This window comes from Ursus maritimus, unplaced genomic scaffold (genome assembly GCF_017311325.1).
Source record: "Ursus maritimus isolate PB19 unplaced genomic scaffold, ASM1731132v1 scaffold_21, whole genome shotgun sequence".
NCBI lineage: Eukaryota > Metazoa > Chordata > Mammalia > Carnivora > Ursidae > Ursus > Ursus maritimus.
In genome coordinates, this window is record NW_024424564.1 from 54,289,803 (window position 1) to 54,315,189 (window position 25,387).

General features: G+C 57.5%; 1 protein-coding gene across 1 annotated transcript in view; it reads left to right on the top strand.

Moving 5' to 3' along the window:
• TBC1D22A (TBC1 domain family member 22A) overlaps positions 1–17,147 on the top strand; it is a 318,127-nt gene extending 300,980 nt beyond the window's left edge. The window contains exon 13 of the mRNA XM_040637730.1: positions 16,567–17,147. Within this exon, the coding sequence (XP_040493664.1) occupies positions 16,567–16,695 (129 nt within the window). The 3' untranslated portion in view covers positions 16,696–17,147. The remainder of the gene's footprint in view (positions 1–16,566) is intronic.
• The last annotated feature ends 8,240 nt before the right edge of the window (positions 17,148–25,387 follow it).

A 25,387-nucleotide genomic window follows, 5' to 3' on the forward strand; every position in this document is an offset into this window, starting at 1 on the left:
GGGCCTTGTTCTCACTGCCGTGGTGTCCAGAGCACGGGCTCAGTGTCGGCCTCCCAGGAGCTGTGCCCCGGCTTTAGCTGGCCTCTGTGGAGCTCACTCGCGCTTTGCAGGCATACTTTTAATCCTTGAAATAGTGTACCAGAGGGCTGTCGTCCCCAGATCTGGAGTTCTAAGAGATTGACCTGGTGAGGGTCACACAGCAGATCCTGACCCCAGGGCAGTCCTGCTCCACACCCGAGCCCTCCTGCCCTCCACCACTGCCTCAGGAAAGCCCTCCCGGCTCCCCAGTCAGAAGTGAGCCCCAGGATTCGGCCAGAAGAAATGGAGCCAGAGGGGATGTTACCAATGTCTCCGTCGAGGGCTTGACATTTCATTTGTTGCTTGTGTCTAGTCGGGGTTTCTTTGAAAACTTGGGTTGTTTGTGGTGTTTTCTGAAGGAGGGAGGGAGGAAGAAGGTGTTGGGCTAATGCCCGAAAGACCATGGTTATATGTGTCAGGTTCCACCTGTTGCCGTGTGGAACTCAACCCAGTGATCCTCTGAATGGGACCGGAACTTCTCTTCTACGCAATGGTCACCGGCACGTAATGTGTTCATTTGTATACACCAATTGTATAGTAACGGTGCTAACTGAATGTAAGAACATACGCTTCTGTGCGCTAGGCCCTCCGCCAGGCCCTGGGAATGCATACCTGAAGCCGCCACAGCTGTGGCCCGTTGGCTGCTCGTGGAAGGAGCTGGCCCCCAGATTCCGGAGGGGGAAAGAATAGAGCCGTGGGGACTACTTTCAGGCCTGTCCCAGAGGTTTTTGTGTTCCCATCTGTCTGCCTTCCTGCCACCCACCCATCTGCCCATCCCTCTGTTCACCCACTCACCCGTCTGTCCATCCCTCTGTTCACCCACTCACCCGTCTGTCCATCCCTCTGTTCACCCACTCACCCGTCTGTCCATCCCTCTGTTCACCCACTCACCCGTCTGTCCATCCCTCTGTTCACCCACTCACCCGTCTGGCCATCCCTCTGTTCACCCACTCGCCCGTCTGGCCATCCCTCTGTTCACCCACTCGCCCGTCTGGCCATCCCTCTGTTCACCCACTCGCCCGTCTGGCCATCCCTCTGTTCACCCACTCGCCCGTCTGGCCATCCCTCTGTTCACCCACTCGCCCGTCTGGCCATCCCTCTGTTCACCCACTCGCCCGTCTGGCCATCCCTCTGTTCACCCACTCGCCCGTCTGGCCATCCCTCTGTTCACCCACTCGCCCGTCTGCCCATCCCTCTGTTCACCCACTCACCCGTCTGTCCATCCCTCTGTTCACCCACTCACCCGTCTGCCCATCCCTCTGTTCACCCACTCACCCGTCTGTCCATCCCTCTGTTCACCCACTCACCCGTCTGCCCATCCCTCTGTTCACCCACTCACCCGTCTGCCCATCCCTCCATCTACCCACCCATTCACTCATCCACCCATCACCCACCTACTTACCTACCCATCCACCCATCCCTCCACTTATCCATTCACCCACCCGTCCATCTGTCCATCCACCCATCCACCCATCTACCCGTCCATCTGTCCTTCCACTCATCCATTCGCCCACCCACTCATCCCTCCATCCACCCATTACCCATCTGGTCACCTACCCATCCACCCATCCTTCCACTCATCCATTCACGCACCCACCCACCTGTCCATCTGTCCGTCTGCCTGTCCACATCCATCCACTTATCCATCCACCTGCCCATCTACCCCGTCCATCCACTCATTCACCTATTCCTCCATCTGTCCATCTGCCCATCCACCTATCCTTCCACTCATCCATTTACCCACCCACCCATCCCCCATCCCTTCATCCATCCACTCACCCACCCGTCCAGAACTCAGGATTTATTTGGACACATGCCTTGCTGCTCTTAGTTGAACACTGTGAAGTTTGAGCCCTGTGGGGCCTAGGCTGTCCGAGTCTTTGCCCTCAACGATCTCAGTTATGTGATAAAGGCTGTGGTTGAACCCTACACAGATCCAGAAGGTGGCTGCCCTGTGGAGGTGTAAGGAACCACAGCCCCCCAGAAGAATGTACTGGGGGAATAGTGTTCTGACCCAAGCCTTGGCCTCCAGGAGGACCTCTTTTCCTGGAAACCCTGGCTTTGCCTCCCCGGGGAGGGGCACTGTGCAGGTGGCCTTGACCACGAGCCACCTCTGTCCCTCCCCCCACCCACCCCACCTGGCCAGCTTGAGCCGGGCAGTCTTGCCTCTGTCATTGAGGACCTCAGTGGAGCCCCTGTGGGGCAGGGAGAATCTACTCTGTAAACATCTCCGTGGACTGATGAAGACCTCCTTCAAGCCCTTAGATTGCAGGTCTGGAGCACTTGGCAGTGAGCCTTGAGCATTCCTGAGACATTCCTGGAAGGTCAGTGTCCTAACAGCAGTCAGTGTGCAGCCAGTGCTCCTGGAATTGGGAGGTCAGAGCCTGGCCGTGCGGGCCAGTTAGTTTTGAACTGCTTCCAGGAATAGGCTTGCATTTTAAATATCGCCTTCAGCGGCTTGACACTGTACCCTGCATGGGGGGCAATGGGGACCCCGTAACCACTGTATGGAAAGCAAGGGATTTGAGTAACAGCTGGGCCCGGGGTATGTGCAGTCCCTTCCCGGCTGTGCTGCCTGCTGTGTCCCTGTCCCCCTGGTACCCTGGGCTCTCTGCTGCTTGCAGAGACAGGCACAGACCCTTCCCACACACCCAGGTTAAGAATGTTAGGGGCTATCGCTCCCTTTGGCTTCTGTAGAGAGAGACCCCGCACCGCCCCTCTGCCCCCCAGCCTTCCTGAGCTGGGCCTTCCATCTCCTGGCCTTTCGTAGCTGCCAGCGTGTTGCACTGGGGCGCTGGAGGCCTTCCGTGGAGCTGCACAGTGAAGTGGGCTGTAACGGGGCATTTACATTCCCCGACCTCCTCTCTTAGAATGCGTCCGTTCATCCTAGAAGGTTCTTGATGTTCGGGCGGGGCCCTTGGCCCTTCTGCGTGGTGTGAGGGCCTTTTTCTGATGCAGGCTTAGCATAAACACAAAGAAGCATGAGGTGGTGGCTTCTACTCTGCACCCAGAGCCCTCCAGCCCTGCCTTGCAGGCCCTGCTGAAGGCCTCAGGAAATGATTCCAGCCGGAGGGGCCCCAGGAAGACAGCCACGGGGACCAGGGAGCTACGTGGCTCCGGCTGGCGCTGATCCCATCGTCAGTGCACAGACACGCCTGCCAGCCCCAGCACGTGCGCTGTTTGGTGTGCCCATGCTTGCTCTTGGGCACGAGGTCGGTGTGCGTAGCCCTGGGGGGGGGGGCAGGTCCTGCAGGGGGACGGGGTGCTGGCCTGTGAATGTCCTGTCCTTATGAGATGTCTGTAGTGGCTGAGACCTGGTGTCTTGGAGTCGGGGAGACGGGGAAGTTTGGTGCAGCCGAACCCCGGTTGTGCGGATGGTGATTTCAGCCAGAGCTACTGCGAGGAGGGTCACAGACTGGGGGAAGTCCACGTGCATGCCAGCCTTACTCCATGGCAGCACCCTTGGGCTGGCACTCTCGGGATGCCCTTTTACAGCTGGGGCAGGCCAGGCACCGAGGCCGTTCCCTGTGGTGAGGGGCGGAGCTGGCCCAGGGCCCCCGCCTGCGTGCCCTGCTGAAATGCTCCCGGGCAGGCTGGTGAGCACTGTTTCTCACGCCCCCGGGGATGGCTGGGGGCTAGTGGGAGCACTGATCCTGGAATGTCAGGGAGGCGGGAGGGCGACTACTCTGTGCTCCGAGGACCTCTCTGCCAGCCCACGGTCCTGCTTGTCGCAGGGGGTGTGACAATTACAAAAGCCCAGCTTGTTTCCAGATGCCCCCCGAGAGTCGGTACCCCTGGTGTGAGTGTTGATTTCGGGTGAAAGATGGTATGGTCCCTTCAGTCTCCCCGAAGCAGGCTGTCAAGAGCATGGCCACGGGAAGAGGTGAAAGAAAGCCCAGCGAGGTTTGGGAAAATCTAATAGGCCTGTGTTAGGCAATTAACAAAAATCTTGTTTTTCTGGAAATTGTTATTTGTGCTGTTTGCCAGCTTTAAAAATACTGTAAATAGTTCTGATTTCTTTTATCTTCCTATGTTACCATCTACTTTCACTCCTAATTCTGTATTTGTATTTTACCTTCATTTTCTTTCTTAAGAAGTGCCTCCCCCCTCATTTTTTAATCATTGTGGCCTAATGAGGGTCCACATCTGCCCAGGTGATGCTCTCTGAGGCAGAGAGAACCTTCTAGCAGAGGCCTGCGGAAGCTCTCGGGTCAACTGCTGTCTCCAGCCAGCAGGTGATTCGTGTCCATCCCTTGTCCTGTCACCTGGGGGTGGGTCACACTGCACCGGGGGGACCTCTCAGGGGCTGTGGGAGGGCTGATGGTAATGGATGTGTCCGGGAGTGTCACCACCCTGAACGACACACCTGTGACCTGATGGGAACAGCCTCTAACTGGCTTTTGTGACATGAAGCTCAGAAAGTGTGGGAGCCCGTGGAGGTGTATTCCAGGCCTCATTGCACCTGTTCGATGGCCTTGCGGGTGACCTCCACTTAGCTCTCTCAGATGCTTTTCAGAAAATTCTCAAAGTAAGACCTTAATTATTAGATTTTCAGCACAATGCCAGGGCATTTATCCCTGCACTAGGCCACATTGTTAAATCTTCAGAAGGAGGGGCTGTGCCGCATACACAGAGCGCCCAGCCCGGGTGCCCAGGCTTGGCTGGTTCCAGGGGCCTTCTGCAGGTGGGCGGGGCTCCTCTGCTGCCCAGAGTGGGGGACGCTTCCATTGGCTGCTTTGTGGGGGGCTCATTCATTCAGCAAGGGGCTGGGCAGGGGAGGGGTATAGAGGTGAGGTCAGGTAGCCCTGCCTCCCGGGGGCTCACAGGTGGGGAGCAAGGGCAGAGCTGGCACGGACATCACAGGAGCCCCCTGCAGACGAGAGCGCTGCTGTGTGCCCGGTGACATCAAGGAGGAGGGTCCCAAGAGGAATGACACTGGAGCTGAGAAGCTCTGTGGGCTCAGGGCACTTGGGCTTTTAGACATTGATTCTTTTGAGGATGTGATGACTCCTGTGGGAGTTTCTAGGAGTTTGGTGAGGCTTGTAATATGGATCCTCAGTGATCACAGTCTTCAAGTTTAAGGACATTGTGAACTGTTTGGCCCACCCCTTCCCTGTCCACTGCATAGTGCAGATCTCCTTCCCAGCCTCTGTGAACCCCTTGGGGGGCTGTGCCCATCTCCCTGGGCTGCACACAGCAGACACCCTACGTTCGTACTGGTCCTCTTCCCACCACCTGCCTCTTCCTCAGAGGTGGTGAGGGCAGGTTTGTGCACAAGAGCAGAGAGAAGTGGCCTCCTCCGGTCTGCTGAGCGCTGAGCCGTGTGGCCCCAACCCACGACCAACCCTGACTGAGCACCATGGCGCCCGAGAGCGTGGCCTGGTCCTGCTGACTTTGTGGGGAGTGTAGTCTGCTGGCTTTGTCAGGTGCTGCCTCTAGCATGACCGTGCAAAGCCACTGTACCTCTCTGTTCAGGCTTCTCGCCTGTGAAATGGGTATGTTTCTCTAAGCTTGTTGGATTAAGTGAGAAGACGGTGGGGGGCACCGAGTAGGCACTCTGTAGACCCCCCGAGATCAGCATTGGCAGAGGTGGTGTGGGTGGCACGCGCATAGCCCGGTCCTGGCTGTGCGGGACACGGAAGGACTGGAGGGGTCGGTCGTCCAGGCCCCTCTGGGTTGTCCTCACTGGGTCCCTGTGGCCCCGGGCTGGGAGTGGGTCTGCCGCTCAGCTGCAGATAGGAGAGGAGGAGCGGCCAGCAGTCAGAACTGCGCTCACCTCATAATTTCTAAAGTCGATAAACATCCAGCAAGTTTTCTGGGTATCGGCAAACCGGTTCCAGAGTGCCTGCGGAGCACAAGACCCAGAAGAGCCAACACAGTATCGAAGAAAACACAGTTGGAGGATGGACACTCCCGGGCATCAGGACCTCCTGCAGGACGGGTGGTGTTGCCAGAAGAAGAGACAGATAGCAGAACAGAAGCGAGAGCACGGAGATAGACCCGCTGACCTTGACAAAGGAGCAGAGACACACAACGGAGCCGGGACAGGCTCTTCAGCAAAGGGCGCTGGGACACCTGGGCATCCCGTGCAAAACAGCGAATCCAGACACAGACCTTAGGGCCTTCCCGAAAATCAGCTCAAAACGGGTCATAGACCTACATGTCAAGTGTGAAACTTGACGTAAAACCCCTGGAAGTAGATCACGGAGGGAAAACCTAGGTGACCTTGGGTTTGGTGATGACGTTTTAGACACAACGCCAAAGGCCCGTCCGTGAGGGAACGAATGGGTAAGCCGGATGCATTACACCTAGAACCTTCCGCTCTGTGGAAGACACCGTGAGGAGAGAAGACAAGGCGCAGACCGGGAGAAAACCATCGCAAAACCTCTCTGCCTCAGGACCGCTGTCCTAGGTACACGAGGACTCTTAACGACTCTGTGATAAGAAAGCAAACAACCCAATTAAAAATGGGCAAAAGATCTGTACAGACACCTTATTAAAGACGTGTACACGTGGCAAGACCCACGACAAGATGCCCCACGTCGTGTGTCATCAGGGAAATGCAGAGTCAAACAGCGAGATGCACACCCGTGAGAAAGGCTAACGTCTGGAACGCCCACAGCACCCAGTGCCGGCGAGGACGCGCGACAGCCGGAACGCGCACCCATGGCTGGTGGGCCCGCAGAAGGGTGCAGCCGCTGTGGGGCTGGGGACTTCTTCCAAAGGTAGACATACTCTTAACCATATGACCCAACGCTTGCTGTCCGTGGTCTTGACCCAACGGAGTAGAAAATTGATGTCCACGCAGAAACCTACAGGTGAGTGTTCATTCATAATTTTCCAAACCTTGGAGCCCAGCGAGGTGCCCTTCTGGAGGTGATGGATAAACGAGCCGCGGTCTGTCCCCACAGCGGGGTAGTGTTAAGCCCTAGAAAGCAGGGAGCTACCAAGCCCTGAAGACAGATGAGGAACCTTAGTGCACATCGGTCAGGGAAAGAGGCCAGTGGGAAAGGCCACCTGCTGTAAGACTCCAGCTCTGCGACATCTGGGAGAGGCGAACCGAGCCGACAGTGAAGGGACCCGTGGGCGCAGCGGGGAGGGGCAGGGAAGGATGAGCAGACGGAGCCCAGAGGGTGTTCAGGGCAGTGAAACTTCTCTGTCTGGGGTTACAGTGGTGGCCACGCGTCATCACACATCTGTCCAAGCCCAGAGAGGGTCCTGAGGTCAGACCGCGGACTCTGGGGGATTGTGACGTGTCGATTCAGCTTCACCAGTTATAACAGATGCACCGTCTGCCGGGGGAGTAGAGGGTAAGTGGGCACTCTCTGTACTTTTTGCTCAGTTTTACTGTGAACCCAAAAGTGCTCTTAAAGTATTTTTTTTAAGTAGATAAACGTGGCCCAGGACTCACTCTGCACTCCGGTCTCTCATCCGTGAGCATACCCAGCTTCGTGTGCAGTGTGTCCAGTGGGCACCGGAGCCTTCTCTGTCCACTTCAGTCGGGGTGTCTGCGAGGGCTCCCTGTGCCTCGGTCCCCCTGCACCTGCGGTACTGGTGCCTCCTTGCTCCTTGGCCTCCCCATCGGTGGCTCCCGTATGTACTCAGCTGTACTGCTGACCTCTAGGTCTCTAGTCCAGCACCCCAGCCTCCGCCAGCCTTGCAGCCTCCTTGCCTCCCTCGCCTGAGGGGGCCCTTCCCTCCTAGCTCACTGAGTCAGCCCCCAGCCAGCTTAGGGTGCTGTGTGCCATCTGCACAGCCCCTGAATCCACGTGGGTCCAGGACACAGGAGACCCATTGGTGGGAGGACTTCGGTGACAGTGGTGGCTATGTGACACATGTCAGGGATGACACAGTCACTGCAGAGTCCCTCCCCTTCTGTCGTCTTCTGTTAGACCTGCTATGCCCGGTGAGGCAGATAACCTGTCCTCCCCAATTTCATGCTGCAGGAAATGGGGCCCAGGATGGAGGACCCCCCAGTGTGACACTGTGTAGAGGCATCCCCAGGGGTTGACCCAGGACCGGCTTGCCGGGTGCACACCGTGGGGGTCGGTGCACGTCCCACAGCCTCGGTCAGGAGCAGTGCAGTCGGGTGGAGATCCCGGTTTCTTTCACACTGATTCCTGACCTGGAGCCAGTTTTGGGGACCTGCAGCCTCACGGTGCTGTCACCTGAACCCGTTCTGTGACGTGTGCTGTGCTCACGTGCTTGTGGCTCCTGGCACACGGTCCGTGGCTCCCAGCAGGAGGCGGGTCAGCAGCCCCCGGCGTGCGCCAGCCCAAGAGCTGGCCTTGGTGGAGCTGGGCCGCACCTCGCGGCCTCCCTCCTGGCCTCCCAGACTGCGGGGAAGTCAGTGTGAGAACACGCCCCTGAACAGGTGGGGAAACTTCACAGCTTTTATGAAGCATTACAAGGAAAATACCGTTTTGTCAGTGAACCTGTGAAATCCGCTCTGCTGCGTCGTCCCACCTGTTCCGACACGGTCTTGGGCAGCGCGGGGTGCCGCTGTGGGTGTGCGGGGCCCTGGCTGGAGGCCCTGCTCCCGGTGGGGCGGAAGCCTGTGTCTCAGCTGTAGCCTAGGGCTGAGGACGTAGCGGGGGTGCCTTCGCATTGCTCCCTGTTAAGCGCGGGCCGGGGGGTAAGGGGAGGGGGGCGTAAGGGGAGTGCAGAGCCAGCGCAGCGGGGGACGCTCAGTTGGAGATGCCTTTAGACGGCACGTGGAGGCCAGGGGCACACAGGTGCACAGGCAACCATCAGACACACAGGGCCAGAGTTCAGGGGTGTCATGATGAGGTCAGAGACGACCAGTGACCTTGGCCCCAGAGGACATCCCCTGGGGAGGGCTGCAGGGGCGGAGAAGGCCAGGCAGAGAGAGGTGTCACCAAGGAGACTGGAAGGGTAGCCAGGCAATTGGAGGGGGGCTTCAGGCAAGGTGGGGCCGGGGGGGGGCCTTTAGGAAGTGGGGTGGATCAACAGGGAGGACTGGCCCTGGGAAGTCATTGGAGCTGGTGGGCAGGACCAGTGTGCAAGCTCTGGAGGGGCTGCCCTGTTCCCCACATGCCTTGGTCTCCAGCTGCTGCTGGCCTGTGTGGACAGCACCCCCAGAGCAGTGGGGTGGGTTCAGCCTGCAGCCCGCTGGATGGAAGTGGCCATGCTGCTCAGACTCTGGTCCCTAGCCTCCGGCCCGCAGCAGCCATGAGCCCTCCCTTCCTGCACCCTTGCCGTCTCTCCTGAGCTTTTGCCCAGGTAGCGCCGGGCACTGCCTCCAGCCTCCCGCACCTTTGCGAAAGTGCCCTCCCTGTCACTTTGTAGCTGGACGCATGGGATGGGGCCTCCCTCCTGTATGTGGGCATCCTTCCCGACCCAGCCCTTCTTGAGGACACCTCGGTGGACAGCGTCTCACCATGCCCTGTCTGTGCTTGGCTGCCCGGCCCCACGTCCCGCAAAGCAGAAGGGTCTTCACGGGAGGAAGCCGGCTCTGATTGCCGTGCCAGGATTTAGAATACTCTCTGTGTGCCGACAAGATGTCCCTCAGCGTGTGCAGAGACATGAAGGGGAACGGCTAGCTGACTCACGCCAAGCCTGTGTTTTTAGGACCCAAAGGTGTTTTTCTGTTTAGCATTCCTCTTTTGGAAAAGAAATACGAAATTAGTTACAAGGACAGTGTACCTCGCTGAGCCCTCAGAGGCCCTCAGATCACTCTCTCACAGTGTCACCTTCCATTCTCCACCTTCGGAGCACTGTCGCCTGTGGGTTGGCTGGCCTGGCCGCTGGCTGTCCGTCCCAGCCGACTGTCAGCAGCCTTCTATTTTTAGCCGTGGTTTGTTCCAGAACTTGAGAAGATTTTCAAACTAATAACTGGATTGTCAAAGAAATCAGCGGCCGTTGGATGGTCTGGGAGGGAGCGCGGAGGGGGAAGCAGCCTCAGATGGCTGGACACCAGGGGCTGCCCAGCACTTGCCCCTCCCAGAGGGCGTGAGGGCCAGCGCGCCTCCCCGGGACTGTGCGGACACCACAGCAGAGCCGCTGTGCTGGAGTGAGCAGGGAGTCTCCCTTCTTGGGCTGGGTCAGCGTCTGCGGGGGACGCAGGAGTGGACTTGGTGGGTCAGACGCCATCCCCGGGTGAAGCGTCCGCTGGGCCAGGTAGGCCGCACGCCGGCAGAGTTCTGACAGGAGCGGACACGAGAGAACCACGCAGGAGAGGAACGACTCCATCCCAGACAGGGTGGCCAGACGTGGCCCAACTTGCACACTCACCCTGCCGGCCCCACCCTGTCCCCTTCCCCCACCCCGGGGGTGCCCGCAAGGCCCCGCCGGCAGCTTCCGAAATCTGTTAGAATTCTCCCGGAGCCGACAGCGCTGCTAGCAGACCCTTCTGGTATAATTTAATCTTGGCTACTTTTTTATTTTCCATTTTACACGTGTACTTACCAAGAGCAGGTATTTTATGTTGAATGTGGATTCAAACCCCAGCAGTTCCTGCGCAGCCAGGAATACAAATGACCTGTCCCTCTGCCGGCTGTCGGGGCCATGGCTTTGGGTTGGGACTGTGACCCTCGACCCCGCCCTGCATGGTGCATGGAAACTGGTCTGGGTGTGCCGATGGACCGATAGCTGAGGTGCTGCCCGCGGGCCAGCCGGAGCGGAGCGGCCCCCAGCACTGTGCTCGCCGAGGGTGTGTGTCAGCACCGGGAGGGCACACGCGCTGTTCCAGCTTCAGCTGGGACTAGCATGGTGGCCAGCGCCCGCGTGCCAGGCATCAGGCCATGCGTGCGTGCGCCGTCTCCTCCGTCCTCAGCACAGCCCTGTAGGCGCTGCTCCCGTCGCTGCCGAGGGGTGTCGGTAGCGCGCGGGGCCCCGGGTGTGGGTGGGGTGATGCGGAAGCCACGGGCGCCTTCCTGCAGCATCTGCTCTGCCTCCAGCTCAGCTCCGAGCCACCGGCCCTCCGACCCTCCCATCCCGGGGGCAGCCGCTGTCACGGTCCCCGTCTCACAGACGAGGCCCTCAGCTCCCGGGGGCTGGCCGCCTGTGCTGTGGCCTCACCCACCCGGGTCCTGGCGCCGGGTGTCCCACCTGCCAGCACCTCGGTCTCCTCCCCTGAAAGGCGGGCTGGGAGGTGCCAGAGGCCCATCCCCCAGGAGCCCGGTGCTGCTGCCCTGCACCCCCGACCCCCAGGCGGCACTGGGGGCCTGCCCTGCAGACGGCCGTGCGCCTGAGCCATTAGGTTTTCTAGCCGGGCTGCACAAATCGAACGTCAGAATGTGGACGGAAAAGTGAATTAAACCAATTAGCCCTGCTACCTGACTTGTGTGTCAGCGAGTGACTCCTGTTTCTTCCTTCTTGGTTAAGGGGAGGAAATAATAAGAGTCGGCAAATGGGCCCTTTTAGCCCCGTCGTGATTAATTTACTCATCTCTGCGAGTTGGCAATTTGTAAACCCCGTACTTGAGCAGCTTTTGAGCCAACCTCTGTGCTCAGTGCCACATGGGGGGCAGGCGTTGGGCTCTGCCACGGGGCGCTCCTGCCCTTCCTGCCGCCTATGGGAGCCTTCCGGTATGTTCTCTCTGCCAGAGGGTCCCGAGCAGGGAGGCTCTGGTGTGCGCCGTCTGCCGCCAGGCCGCCCAGGTGGGAGCAGTGCCCTCTGATGCAGTGTCACCCCTGCCACGTGGAAGCCTCACGAAGTGGAAAAAAACCAGGTGAGATGAACGAATATTGTATTTAACCCAGAAATCTGAAATACTGCCTTTCAACCTGTAATCTGGGGTTCGCCCTCCCTGTCACGCACCCCGCAGGGGCTCTGTGGTGGCCAGGCACACGGGAGGCCCGGCCGTGACTCTGCTCAGGACCACATGTCATCTGCTTCGTGGTCAGTGACCTGTTGCCGGATACACACCTCTGCTCACGCTGGCACAGGTGTGCCTGCAGCCCGGGCCCCTGGGGCCAGAGCTGCTGGCTTGTGCTGCGTTGTGCCCACAGTGCGCAGCCACGGCCGTCACCCAGCCACGGCTCGGTGTGTGGTCACGAGCCAACAGATAGATGGACGCATGAGATCAGGAGCGTTTGCCCTCCCTGGGTTCTCATCTGTGCCTCTGTCTCCCGCTCACCCTGCCTGCGGTGCTGACCACACCACCTCCTGTCCTCTGCAGACAGACCTACTTCAGGTCACCCAGGGGAGCGCCAGACACCTTCCCTGGGACGGAGGTGTGCTCTTGGGCCTGGAGCCCAGGGCCTGGGGCCTGCATGGCGAGGTTAGGGAGGCCCTGAGGCTCGCACAGCAGCAACCAGTGGTCTGGTGTGACCCCAGATGCAGCCGTGTGACGCTGCTTGGTGGTGGGTGCTCCGGGCACAGAGGCAGAATGATGGCGGGGCCTTTCCTTTGACTCTCCTTGCAGCTCACGCACAGTCAGACCTTTGGGAGTATTTTGAGTTAAATACGGTTCATTTTGTGTCTGACATTAGAACTTGAAGATCCGGGCCAAAGAGGCTAAAAAGCAGCGTCCTCTTGGGTTCACCGGCAGCCTCGGTGCCACCGCAGGGCCTCGGGCGCTCGCTGGGTGGGGACCCCCGTCCACACCTGCGGGTTCACACCCCGTACCTGCTGCAGGCCGTCATGCCCCTCTGGGTGGACTGTCCACTAGGAGTTTGATTTCTTATTGAACTTGTCTGCGCAGCTGTCTGTTTCCCATGGGTGATCATTTATTCATCGGAAATGATGCTTCTGCTGCTCCGACGGTCACTTTGGCCACTAACAGTAGCTGTGATAGCAATGACTGAATCCTGGTCATGATGGAGTAACAGTGACCGGGGACGAGCAGCGGCGGGGCACGTGCACTTTGCACGTGGTGACAACTCAGTGAGGGAGAGACAGTCTTGTCTCTGTTTACAGATGAGGAAACTGAGGTACGGCACTAGGAGGCTTGCCCAGGGTCCCGTGACCAACCGAGGCAGGACTGGGATTTGAGCCCTGGGGGTTTAGCAGCATTTAAAAGTCTGCAGACCTCTTCGCTGACTCTCTGGGCTGCCAAACAGACTTGTCACTGACTGCCACCACGTGCCGGACGTTTTGCTGCAGGGACGCAGGGATGCGCGGCCTGTAGATGTCACAGAGGGAACAGATCACCCCGTGACAGAGGGCCGTGTGGTTGTGGTGGCAGTGGGGCTGGGGCTTGGACCCAAGTCCTCTGACGGCTGCGCTGTGGCTCGCTGCTCCGCCCTGCCCCAACTGCTGCCCACGCTCCCAGGAGCCTCTGCAAGGGGCCAACCAGACAGACAGCTCGGCTCATGGGAGGGGACCCCTGCCCACTGCACCAGAGCCCAAGGATACTGGTGTGTCCCCACTTTGTCCTTCGTGGGAGAGCGCACATGCACGGAGACAATCCTGCTTCGTACGTCCCGGCGTCCTTCATCTGACTGGAAAAATACAGCCCTTCTGGTGAGAAGCATCCAAAGCCAAAACACTGTTTGATCTTTAACATTAGAAGGCTCCTCTTGGAGCCGACCCAGAGGCAAGCGTCTGCAGCCGCAGTTTTCCATCTAGAAGATGTCCGGCACGGCAGTGTTCGTGGTGAGCTGCTGACCTTCACGCCAAGCCCACTGTGCCTCCCTGGGGGACGGCCTGCTCAGAGGGAGGACTGCCTCCCACCTAACTCTCGGGATGGACTGTCTGCGTGCTGAGTGCAGTCCCAGCCGCGCATCGTTCCGAGAGACAGGACGGCATGTCCTGCCTGCCCCTGCGACGTGGGCTTCGGCATGGGTGCCGGCAGCTTCCCGGAGCTCCCTGGAGGATTCTGACACGTGTACGGGGCTTGGAGCTGCAGGCCTCCAGCCGTGCAGGCGGGGCAGGTCCTACTGCTTATGGTCGTCATGACAGTTCGTGTCACCGTGGACAGTGTGGTCGTGGACCGGTGGTGAGCGGCAGGTGTGGGAACCAGACGCACTCTTGCTGCGGCTCTGCCGACGTGGAGCAGGGTGGGAAGAGCGTTGCAGGGACCCGACTTGTCTGACTTCTTACATCAGTGTCCTGGGCAGACCATCCTCTACTTTCTGTGTCTGCTGACGGGGCAGAGTGCTGCTTGTACACCTCAGTATCCCTCTGGGTTTGCGGGACTGGGCTGTGGATGGGGCCCCTACTCGGCCCCTCTGCCCCACCATTGCTCCGCAGGCAGACCCGTCCCTCCATCCCTGGGAGGGGCGGACCCCCTGTGATGGGATGCGGTGACAGCTTCATGAGCGATGGCCCTCTACACCCTGATGTGGGCAATGCAAAACAGCTCATGGCTAATCGCCGGGCCGTGGTTCCCACATCGGAGACGCCTCTGCCCAGTGCATAAATAAGACAGGCCCTTTTAAAAAAGAAATCTGTATTTAAGGACGCATTTGGCTGTGTTCTTTGCCTCCCGTAAAGGTCACCCGGATAGATTTTTCCTTCTTTAGCATTGCAGGCTGTGAAGCGCTGGGCATTTCTATTCTCCCTCCATCCAGTGAACCTGGGGGACTAAATTAGATTCTGAAATTGAGTGTGCAGGGGAGTCGGTGAGTTACCGTAATGGGAGGGTATTGCTTCTCACCTTGCAAGTAGCGAGGTCGTGATAATATGAAGCGAAGTGGATTAAAAATAAAACCAAAGGTATTTATTTACGACCTGCTCAGAATTGGACTGGCGTCCGTGTAAGTTGCGTCTGGTGAAAGACAGCAGACTGATGTTGGTCTGTCCCTGGGGACATTCTGCCAGTGAAATTTGCTCCGCGAATTCAATTTAAAGGCCCCCAGAAAGTATCCAAAATGCAAAAGGAAATGGGGTTGAGGAAGGGATAAAGCAGCCGCGGTGAGCGACAGCGGAGAACAGTCCCGGTGTGCGTCTCGGGGTGGGGGAGGGCTCTGCACGGCTCACGGACCTGAGGTGCTGCGTCGCTCCACGCCGCCCCTTCTGGGAACTGGGACCCCATTCTGCAGATGAGGAGCCTGAGGCTGCGAGGCGGTCAGTGGCTGGCCCGGCTCTGCAGCCAGATGGCAGCGCAGCTGGGGTCTGAGCCCAGACCTGCTGCAGAGTCCCTGGCCCGGATGCTCCCTATAGCTCTGCAGGACGGCGCAGCCACCCCAACCTCCAGATCAAGGGCGTGGGGCTCGGAGAGGAGGGTCTGTTGAGGGCCGGACTGGGATGTGAATGTGTCACCTGCCCCCCTCGGCAACCCCTGCTCGTGCCCCCCAATCCCAGCCTTGCAGGGACAGGAGGCTCGGTGGATGATGGCGCCTGTGAGAGTCTCCCCGAGCTGCCCCTTTCCAGGCAGGCCGGGTGGGGCAGCCCCAGTCTGATGCCCTGCCTGTCACCTGTCCCCTGCTGGGACCCTCGGAGGGGCAGCACTGGTGCCCTGAAACCCCAGCCACCCTTCAGGCTTACTCAGATTAGGTTCTGGGTGGGATGGGCAGGCGGTGGGGAAGGCCCTGGGAGCCCAGTTCTCCAGAACCAGAGCCAGCCGGGCTATCTGTTCAGTGTTGGCACGGTCCCCATGTGTCCTCCTCTGAGACTCCTAGCCCAGGAAGCCGGCCTGGCCACACAGTCCTCCCCTCTCCTGCCGAAGCCCTTTGGGTGCTGCGGCCTGTGCTCCCCGAAACCCACCCCACCCTTGGTGGTGCCGCTGCTTGCTCTGGACGAGGGCCGTGGTCCCTTAGAAGAGCTGGTCAGTGTGCAGGGCCCTGGTCATGTTTTTCCTTTCCAGCACTTTTTTCAGTATCCCTCTCTCTGGTTTCTAAACCGTGAGCTCTCAAGACAGTTCCTGTGTCCTGTGGGGGGCCGAGCTCGGTGCCCAGCCCAGCGAGCTGACACGTGGCCCACCGTGGGTCTGGGTGGGCTGGGGTCAGCTGAGGGTCTCCAGCCTGGTCTTCCTTGGAAACACTGAGTGTGGAGTGTGGGGCAGTGACAGGGGCTGCCTGGCATGTCCCTGCCCCCCCCCAGCATGTGCCCACCTCGTGCGTGCCTGCGCCCAATGCACCCAGTGTCCCTGCTGAAGGAGCTGGTGCCGGAAGAGTGTCACCAGGTGCACCGAATCTGCGTCTGAGGCCAGCCCGGGCTGGGCTGGTTGGGGCGCTCTCCTGGTGGATCCCACAGAGCCCCAGGGTGAGTGGGAGGCAGGGGAGCAGAGGCTCTCGGTCTGCGGCTGTGCGCCTGCAGCCAGGCCCCACCAGACCAGTGCCTAGCCCCTCCCTGGAGCCCCCGGCAGCCGGCTCGGTGAGGTTGTGATGTGGGCGGCACTGCCTCAGCCTCCCAGCAGCGTCGCCCGGAAGTATGCAGAGCCATGCGAGGGGCTTTCTCCTGGCTGCGGGGCTCGGGGTCCAGAGGGGAGGGGACACAATTCATGGGATCCGGAGGCTGCAGAGCCCGCTCTGGCTCACCCCCACTGCTGGCCAGTCCCCACCATGGGGAGCCCCTGGTCTGCAGCCCCCTGCCCCGCGGCTGGTCACCTGCTCTGACCCGGGCTTGTCTCTCTTCCCCCAGGAGCTGCTGCTCTTCCTTCAGAACCTGCCCACAGCCCAGTGGGGCAATGAGGACGTCAGCCTGCTGCTGGCTGAGGCCTACCGCCTGAAGTTTGCCTTCGCGGACGCCCCCAATCACTACAAGAAATGAGCTGGGGCCAGCGCAGCAGGCCTCACCCTGCCCCGGGGCCGCACCCCCACCCCGCCGGGGGCTGCAGGCCCGTGGCCGAGGAGAGGCCCTGCTGCCGCAGCCCTGCCCTCCGGGGAGCTGGTCAGGACCTGGCATCAGACGAGGGCCTGGGCCTGGCTGGGGGGTGGGGGGCGCCTCTGTTTCCTAAGATACCAAAGAGAGCCGGGGGAGGGTCTTGGCCCTTCAGGGGGCCAGGGGTGGGTGGCCATCTCCCTACCCTGTCCCTGGAGGGTCCTTGCCAAATGCCCGCCTCCTGGAGCCCCAGGGCACAGCAGCTGGAGAGCCAGACCCTCTGGGAGAGGCCTGCAGTCCAGCGCCAGGGGCAGAAGGAGGCGGTAGTCATCTCATACGTGCTTTGAAATGCAAAAATCCTACTCTGTTGCGTGAAAGAGAATAAAACATAGACAAAATAAGAAGTGCAATGTTGCCCTCACCTGCGAAGTCTCCGTCCCACAGGGCTTCTCGAAGTTGGCCTTATTCCTGTAACTGCCCGTCCCTTGGGCTTTAGTGTGTCCCTTCTCTCTTGCTCTAAACGGGACTGGAGACCACTCTGTGCGTTGGCTGTGCGGCTGTCGAGCTCTGCCTACAGCAGGCTGGGAGCAGGGCGAGGAGCAGAATGGCCCTGCTTTGCATCTCCAGCCTCTTGAAAGAGAGGACTCAGCCCCCGCTGGCCCGCGTGCTGTTCTGCTGGGTGGGGGCGGGCTCGGGCCCTGCAGCCCTGGGGACATGCCGCACAGGCAGCCGCCGAGGACGTCGCTCCCTGCGCCGGGCCATTGGGACAGCTGGGGTTCAGCCTCTGTAATCAGAGTCCTCAGTGCACACTCCTTGGCCGCCCCCCGCCTCCCAGCTCTCCGGGGGGTTAAGACTTGGCTTCCCGTGTCTGTGGGTCACCGGGGCTGAGAGCCCAAGCACAGAAGGTCCTGAACTGGCCTGCCTGGGGCTCCGTGGGGGCCGGACACACTTCCCACACGCCCCCACCCAGGCAGAGGAGCACCTATCCCAGGTGTGTGGCCGGTGGGGACGTGGACACAGCGTGGCTCCGCGGGCGCACACTGACTCCTGAGCCGGGCGGGGCTCCTGTCCTCAGCTCCTCCTTCTGCCCCCAGACTCACCTGTTTGCAGGTGCCTCTTCCCATGTGTGCCCGTCCTGGAGCAGCTGCCAGTGCCCCCGCCTTTGCACACTCGGCGTGAGGACGCTGCGGAAGTCTGCAGACGGGGGGTAGGAATACGTACACACGTGTGATATGTGCGTCCTCTCCTTTTTGTTAAAAAGATTCTCGGGTCATTACATGTGGCGTGGAAGTCAGCGCAAAATGCTGTGCAAATGTGTGGTGTTCCCATATCAGTGGAGGGAGCCGCCTCAGACCGGCTAGACGGAGCCCCCAGCCCCGGGGCCAGGGACCCCTCTCCCCCTGGTGCCCGGCGGCCCAGCGGCTCCTTCTCCAGCCGGGGCTCCTGGTTCCAGGAGAGCCCCCCAGGGCTGCGCGCAGGAAGCCCCGCCTGCTTGCCCCCGGACCTGCTGCCGCAGCTCAGAGCACCCCGCACAGCCAAGGTGCTGGCACACACAGCACGTGCGTCCCAGTTAGTGGCTCAAGTAGGAGTGTCCGCGAAGTTTGATGAGGCTCCGCGTGTATTTCCTGCGTCTGTGAACCTGACATTGAATGCCTGGGCTGTCGGCGCGCGTCCTAGGAGCCTAGCCGGTCGATCTGAAAGGACGGAAGGGTGTTCTGTGTGGAAAATGGTGTATCGAAATGGGAATAAAGATGCAGTGGAGGCCCCGGCCTTGGTCTGCTTCAAGGACTCTCCTAAGGGAACGGAGCTGCCCTGGGTGTCTTTGGTCCTTGGAGGCCGGGTGACAGCGAGGGTGGGGGCGCTGGGCTGAGTCCTGGCCTTTCCATGCAGGCCTGACATGGGGCACAGCGCCCACAGTCTTGGCCTCTGAAGCCCAGGAGGACGGAGGTGCAAGACAGAGCAGGAGTCCCACTCGGGCTGAACCCCAAATCCTGACTCTGCAGGGCTGGGGGGCAGATCCAGGCCGGCCCTTTGGCTGTCGGCTGGCCCGAGATGGGAGGGGCCTCCTTGGCCACACCCAGTCTAGGGCCTCCCCGGACCCAGGACATACCCATCCCTGCTTCCCCGCCCCCCACCCTCCTGGGATCATTGAAACAAGCCCCCATGAGCCCCAGCTCCTCAGGGCTGCTTTCATGGCACCCCACGCCCCTCGGGCACCCCACAGCTGCACTTCCCCCACAGTGGGGACTCCCCAGGGCCGTACTTTGCTCTCTGCCATCTCCTGCTGTCCACTGATGGGGTGGGGTGAGATGCTGTCCCGTGGGTGGGCAGGAGACCGCACAGGGTGGGAACGCCCCCCTCTCTTCCCCCATGACTGAGCGCCGTGCTGAGCTGGGGATGACTCCCAGACCTCGTTGCCGGCTTGGGCTCGCAGGGGGGGGGAGGGGGTGCACCGTCCCTCCCTCGCTCGGAAGGTGGAGGTGCTGGGGGTCAGGTCAGAGCTCAGAGCTGGTGACCACTGTCATTTGCAGCCATGGTTTGTTGGCATTTGTGGCCTGGTAGTTTGCTTCTCAGGCCCCACGGGTGGCTCACACCCCAGGGGTCCTGAGGCAAGCCCCTGACCACTTATCCCACTGGCCTAACCCGGCCAGGCTACTGGGAGAGGCCCTGCCTGTTGGCTCTGCTGCCATATGGAAAGTTCCAGAGACAAGTTCACGGGGCGGCCGGGCCTGGCCAAATGTGCCAGGAGGGGTGAGCGGAGTGACTGGGGCTTGGGCAAGGGCTGGCTGGTGGGCAGGGCTTCTGTGTTGGTGTTACCTGTGGCTCTGAAATGGGAGAACCCCCTCCTCCCACACCCCATGTTTCACAGACTAATCCCATCTCTAACGTGGGGCAAATTCCGGGCACACCAGGCCTGGGCTTCTGGGTGCCGTCTGCCTTGACCGTGGGATGGTGGGCCTGCCGTCAGAGCCACAGTTCAGTGAGGCTTGTTCAAGACGTGGGCAGCCACCGCTCCGAGTGTCAGGCAGCGGGCCCCTCCCTGAGCCTCCCGGGTCCTGCCCCACCCCAGCTGACCCTCCCCCCTTTCCGCTTCTGCCTCGTGCTCCGAGAGCACCACGGGGTCATAGCCACTCAGGGGTCCGCCCTGCTCAGCTTTGAGATTTGTCACCCTTGTCCTGTAGCCCGGCCGATCTTCATCAAAGGACGGCCAGGGGCTGCTCGCAGCCGATGTGCAACCGTGTGCCAAGGAGCTAATCCCTGAGCCCATTTCATTGGCAATTTGAGGCTGATTATTCATTTAGGAAAAAAATTATCCATATCCAAATACTTTCCAGATAATGGATTTAAACATAAAATTAAAATCCCCCAAAATACTCAAAATAGACATAGATATATTTTGTAACAGGGAGTGGCGAAAGGCTTTTTGAGCGTGATTCCAGTGACCACACGACGGGGAGAAAGGCCGATGTACCGCGTGTACTGTGGGGCAGCCAGGAGCACCCCAGCACCGTCCCCCGCCCCCGGTAGGCAGAGATGAGCGGTAGCAGGCTGAGCAAATGTATTTGCAGCCCGAGTGAGATACTTATGTTCCTGAAGATGAAGAGTTCTTGGAAATAACTCTTGGGAACAAAAATGGGCACAGTACAGAAAGCCGCCAATTCTCCAAAAGGAGGGGCAGGAGTGGTCAGTAAGGCGCTCACATCATTAACAGTCGAGCGGGAGGAAAAGCGTGAGATGCGGGGCTCCAGCGGCACTGGCTGCCTGGCCCCGGGCTGAGTCTGTGGCCGTTCATTACACGACAGTGAAAACCAGTATGATCTCTCCCGGTCTTTACATTTTTCTCCGAAGATCTAGCAATGATTTTTGTTGTTGATTTTACTTCTAAACTGAAGCACGATACTCACGGAAGAGGGCACCCCACAGATCTAGCACCCAGGGAATTATCTGAAGCAAACACCCGGGCTCCACAGTCAAGGTCAAGGAGAGCCCCTGGCCTGCGCCCTGGGTCTCCCCGAGCATGATGCCACCCCGACTCCCAGCACTGCAGTTTGGTTTTATGGCTTTCAAAACTGTGTTCTCTGCCGGGATTGCATGGGATCTACTTCTGTGAACAACTTCCTTTGCTCAGCTTTCTGCTTCTGAGGACATCCATGTCTGGGGTAGCTGTGGTTCGTTCCTTTCTGTTGCTGCCCCTTTCCCCTTAGATGAATGGGTCACAAGTTACTTGGGTGGGTGCCAGGTTGGGGCTGTCACAGCCACAGCTTCTGTGAACATCGCGTGCGTGACCCTTGGTGGACACGTGCCCACTGTTCTGTGGGGTGTTCCTCAAGATGGGTGTCTCCACCACTCTAGGAGATGGTGGCGGACTGTTTGCCAAAGTGGTTTCCCAATTTATATTTCCACCGCAGGGCTCAAGGGTCCCCATTCCCCCACATCCTCAGCCACACGGAGTGGCCTTGGCCGTTGTGGGGTGGGGTGTCGCGTCACTTCCCTCCACCCAGCCTCCCTCGTGTCTCCCCGTGCCGAGCAGCGTCTGTTTCCTTCCTGCCGTAGACAGAACCCTGCTTAGGACATCTTGTTGTACTAATATCCTAAGTGCTTTCTCAGATCATTAAAATTCTTCAAAAACACGATTTTAATGGCTGCGCAATATTTTGGTGCATGGATTAACATAATTCGTGTATTCCCTGGCTGCACATCAAGCTGCTTCCAATTCTTTCCCGTCGCAAAGGATGCTGTGATCAACATCGATGTTCCCGAACCCTTCTCCATCATGGATTTCTGGGAGAGCTGTCCCCTGCCTTTCCAAAGTTTGCATTACCCCACTGCACTTATACGAAAAGCACAGTATCTGTTTTCACTAACTGAAAGAAATCTAGAGAGGATTTTATGGAAAAAGGTGTAAAGGGAAGATGGCATTCAGCATTGGTTCCACAGTGAGCTAGTTTAGACGCAGCGAGAATGGCGTCACCCTACCCATCCTTCCCTGGGACTCCACTCAGTATCCTGGCGCCCACTGCCACAGCTCTGAACCATGTCTGTGAGCATCAGTATTTTACCTCGTTTTATTTTGTGCATCTGTTAGCAAGATGTGTCTGTCCTAAGGTATCAGAAAAGCCTAAGAGAGGTGATTTTCTGGGGTCTGGGAACACTCACAAATCTTTTCATAGAAATTAATGGTAATTGCCTCTTTGCTTTATGCCATTTTGGCTTAGGGAAGATTTTAGGAATGCTCCACTTTCAGATAGTGGGAGGACCCTGTCGTGGATTCTCCAGTCATTGGGGAATGGGGAAGTTGGCATCCCCCCCCATCTTCAGGGACAGCAGCAGGTGGCTGTAGATCTGCCCATCTGGCTTACCTGGGAAAGTCTTAGCAAATGCAAGTTTAAGAAACCATTTAAAATTTAAGGGTAACTTTAAAAAAAAAAAACTAGAAATAGAGTGTGTAACTTGCAGGAGAGGGGAAAAGAAAGTGAATGCACAAAACTGATCAAGTCAAGAGAAGCTAGGAAAGAGGGTGGGGAAAAAGCAAAGGGAAAATATGGTAAATAGGAGCATGGCCCATGTAAGTCCAGGTAAGAAAGGGATCATGATAACAAACTCACCTATTCAAAGAGATTCACATTATACTTTTTTAAACCTCATAAAATCCAATAACATACTATTTACAAGAGATACACCTAAAACAAAAAGACACGAGGGTTGAAGTAAAGGGATGAAAAAAAGTGTGAGAAATACTAACCAAAAGAAAGCATGGCTGGGAATATCTGTGTTCCCCGAAAGTGTATTTGAAGAGCTTTCACAGGACAAAGGGGTACGTATGTCCTATGATCAGAGAGCCCCTTAGCCACAGGTCTGCATAAATAGAAATATAGCCCCAGCTGAAAGCAGAGTGCCACAATTATGGATGAAGATTGACCTTCCTGCAGCACATGGGACATGCTAACACATCTCTTGCAGAAAATGTGGTTAAGCAGGGGGAAAGTTGGAAAAACAGATGTTTAAAGAGAAATGGTTGATCTAAGACAATTTTGCTCTCCACAAACAGAATGTTCATTTATTTCCAGCACATGAGAAACATATAAATGTTTGACCTGTCATTTATATAAATATAAATGTTTGACCTGTCACAAACCCAAAGCCTCGATAGTACACAGACATATACACTCGGCATAATGCAATAATTTTAGAAATCAAACCAAAGAGAGAAAACCTAAATGCCAACCCCCCCATATACATATAAATAATCTGTTGAAGTATAAATGGAATCATTCCGGAAGTTACAAAATGACAGTAAGAAACTAAAATAGCAAACTTGTGGGATGCAGGTAACACAGTAATTAGAGGAAAATTTATAGCCTTAAAAGAGCATTATTAGAAGACAATAAATATTTAAAAGAATTTAGCTCAACATTCAACCTAATCTGGAAAAAGAATAAGCGAAAATGAAAAAAAAAAAAAAGAAAAACCTTGAAGATTAGCTTCATATAGAAGCAGAAGTTACTGGAATAGAAAGTAAGCACAAATAATGGGAAAGACTGACAAAACCAAGAGTTAGCTGTTAGAACAGATCGTGGATCTGCATGAGGATGGGGATCCTGGTCTGCTTTGCTACTGGTACATCGCCTGCCTTCAGAAACAGCACTTGTACATAGTAAAGGCCAAATAGATGTTTGTCAAATGAAGAAGAGACAAATTTCTGAGGGATAAAATCCAACCATATTGAGGTGTGTGGGGTAGGGGGAGAAGGGAAACTATAGGTGCCCAAGTAATTTTAGAAATAAACATCAGGAGAAGGAGAAGACAAGCCACAGACTGGGCAAATATCACTGCAAAAATCTTTGGATACACAATTGTTATTCAAAATATACAAAGAACAGTTAGAACTCAACAATAAGAAAATGCATTACCTGATTAAAATATGGGCCAAGACCTTAACAGACATCTCCCCCCAAAAAATATACAGATGGCAAATAAGTATTTTGAAAGATGCTCAGCAACATATGTCATCAGGGAAATGCAAATTCAAATAAGACGCCACTACACACTGCTTAGAATGGCCCGAGTCCAGAAAACTGACAACATACAGTGCTGGTGAGGGCGTGGAGCAGCAGGAACGCTTGTTCATGGCTGGTGGGAACATGGAAGGGTGCAGCCACCTTGGGGCACAGTCTGGTGGTTTCTTCCAAAGCTAAACATGCTCTTACCATATACCCAGCAACTGTTCTCCTTGCTGTTTGCCCAAAGGTGTAAAATTGTGTCCACACAAAAACAGACGAATGTTCATTCATAGTTGTCAAAACCTGGACGCGGCCAAGCTGTCCTTCAGCAGGTGAGTAAACTGGTCCATGCAGACAATGGAACATTATTTAGCATCAAAAAGAACAAGTTACAAAGCCATAAAAAGACACTTTAAGGAGGAATCTTAAATGCTACACAGTGATAGGGGCCAGTCTGAAAAGGCCACATGCTGTATGATTCTAGCTCTGTGGCATTCTGGAAAAGGCAGAAGTAAGGGGACACTAAGGAGATCCGCGGGGGTTGGGGAGGGGTTAGGGCAGGGAGACTCTGTGGAACTGTGAAGGTGGGTCCCGGTCACACCTTTGTCCAGTCCCACAGACCATATGTCGCCGAGAGAGAGCCCTGATGGGAACTGTGGACCTCGGGTGATGATGCCGTGTCAATGTCCGCTCACAGATGCTGTCAAGTGTCCCCTTCCGGTGGGGGGTGTTGAGGGTGGGGGCTTTGCCTGTGGGGAGGGGGGTATATGGGAAATCTCTTGACTTCCTACTGAACTCTGCTGTGACTTAAAACTGCGGTAAAGGGACACCTGGTGGCTCAGTCAGTTAAGCCTTCAGCTTCTGCCTTCGGCTCAGCTCATGATCCTAAGGCCCTGGGATCGAGTCCCTCGTCAGGCTCCTTGCCCATCGGGGAGCCTGCTTTTCCCTCTGCCGCTCCCCCTGCTTGTGCGCTCTCTCTCTCTGACAAATGAATAAATAATACGTTTTTTTAAAACTGCTATAAAACATAGTCTATTAATTTTTAACAATCAGTGCATCCTGTGACCATCCCTATACCTGTGAATGGGGAAACCTGGATGAAATGGACGATTCTCTAGAAAAATAACACATTATAAAAACTGGCTCAGGAAGGAAATAAAAAACCCCAAATAGACTGATGGTCACTGAATAACTTGAATGGGGGGCAGGGGTGGCACAGATCTGTCCGTTTCCAAAGGCACCAAGCCCAGACAGTATTACAGCACGTTTTACCGAACCCCAACGATCGTTATTTCGAGGGCAACATAATGCATAGGTGGGGGCTTCCGGCACGGCTGGACTGGGGGCTCGAAGCCCGGACCACACTGCCCGAGCAGCCTCAGGCCACACCAGTCCTCGCTTGGTGGCCTGCTGGGCCTACACTGGACACGAGGCTGGTTTCTACAGTTGTGTCATTGTCATTTAACCTCTGTGGCTGGGGCGGGGGCTCCTGGAAGGGCTAGCTGTGGGGGCTGTCACGGAGAATGGCCCCGGGGTCTGGCGGACGTGGAGTCTGGCTGCAGCTGGACTTTGGCCCACACCTGGCAGGCTGGGGGGAAGCTCTGGGCAGAACACAGCCAGAGAGGGGGTTATTCGCTGCC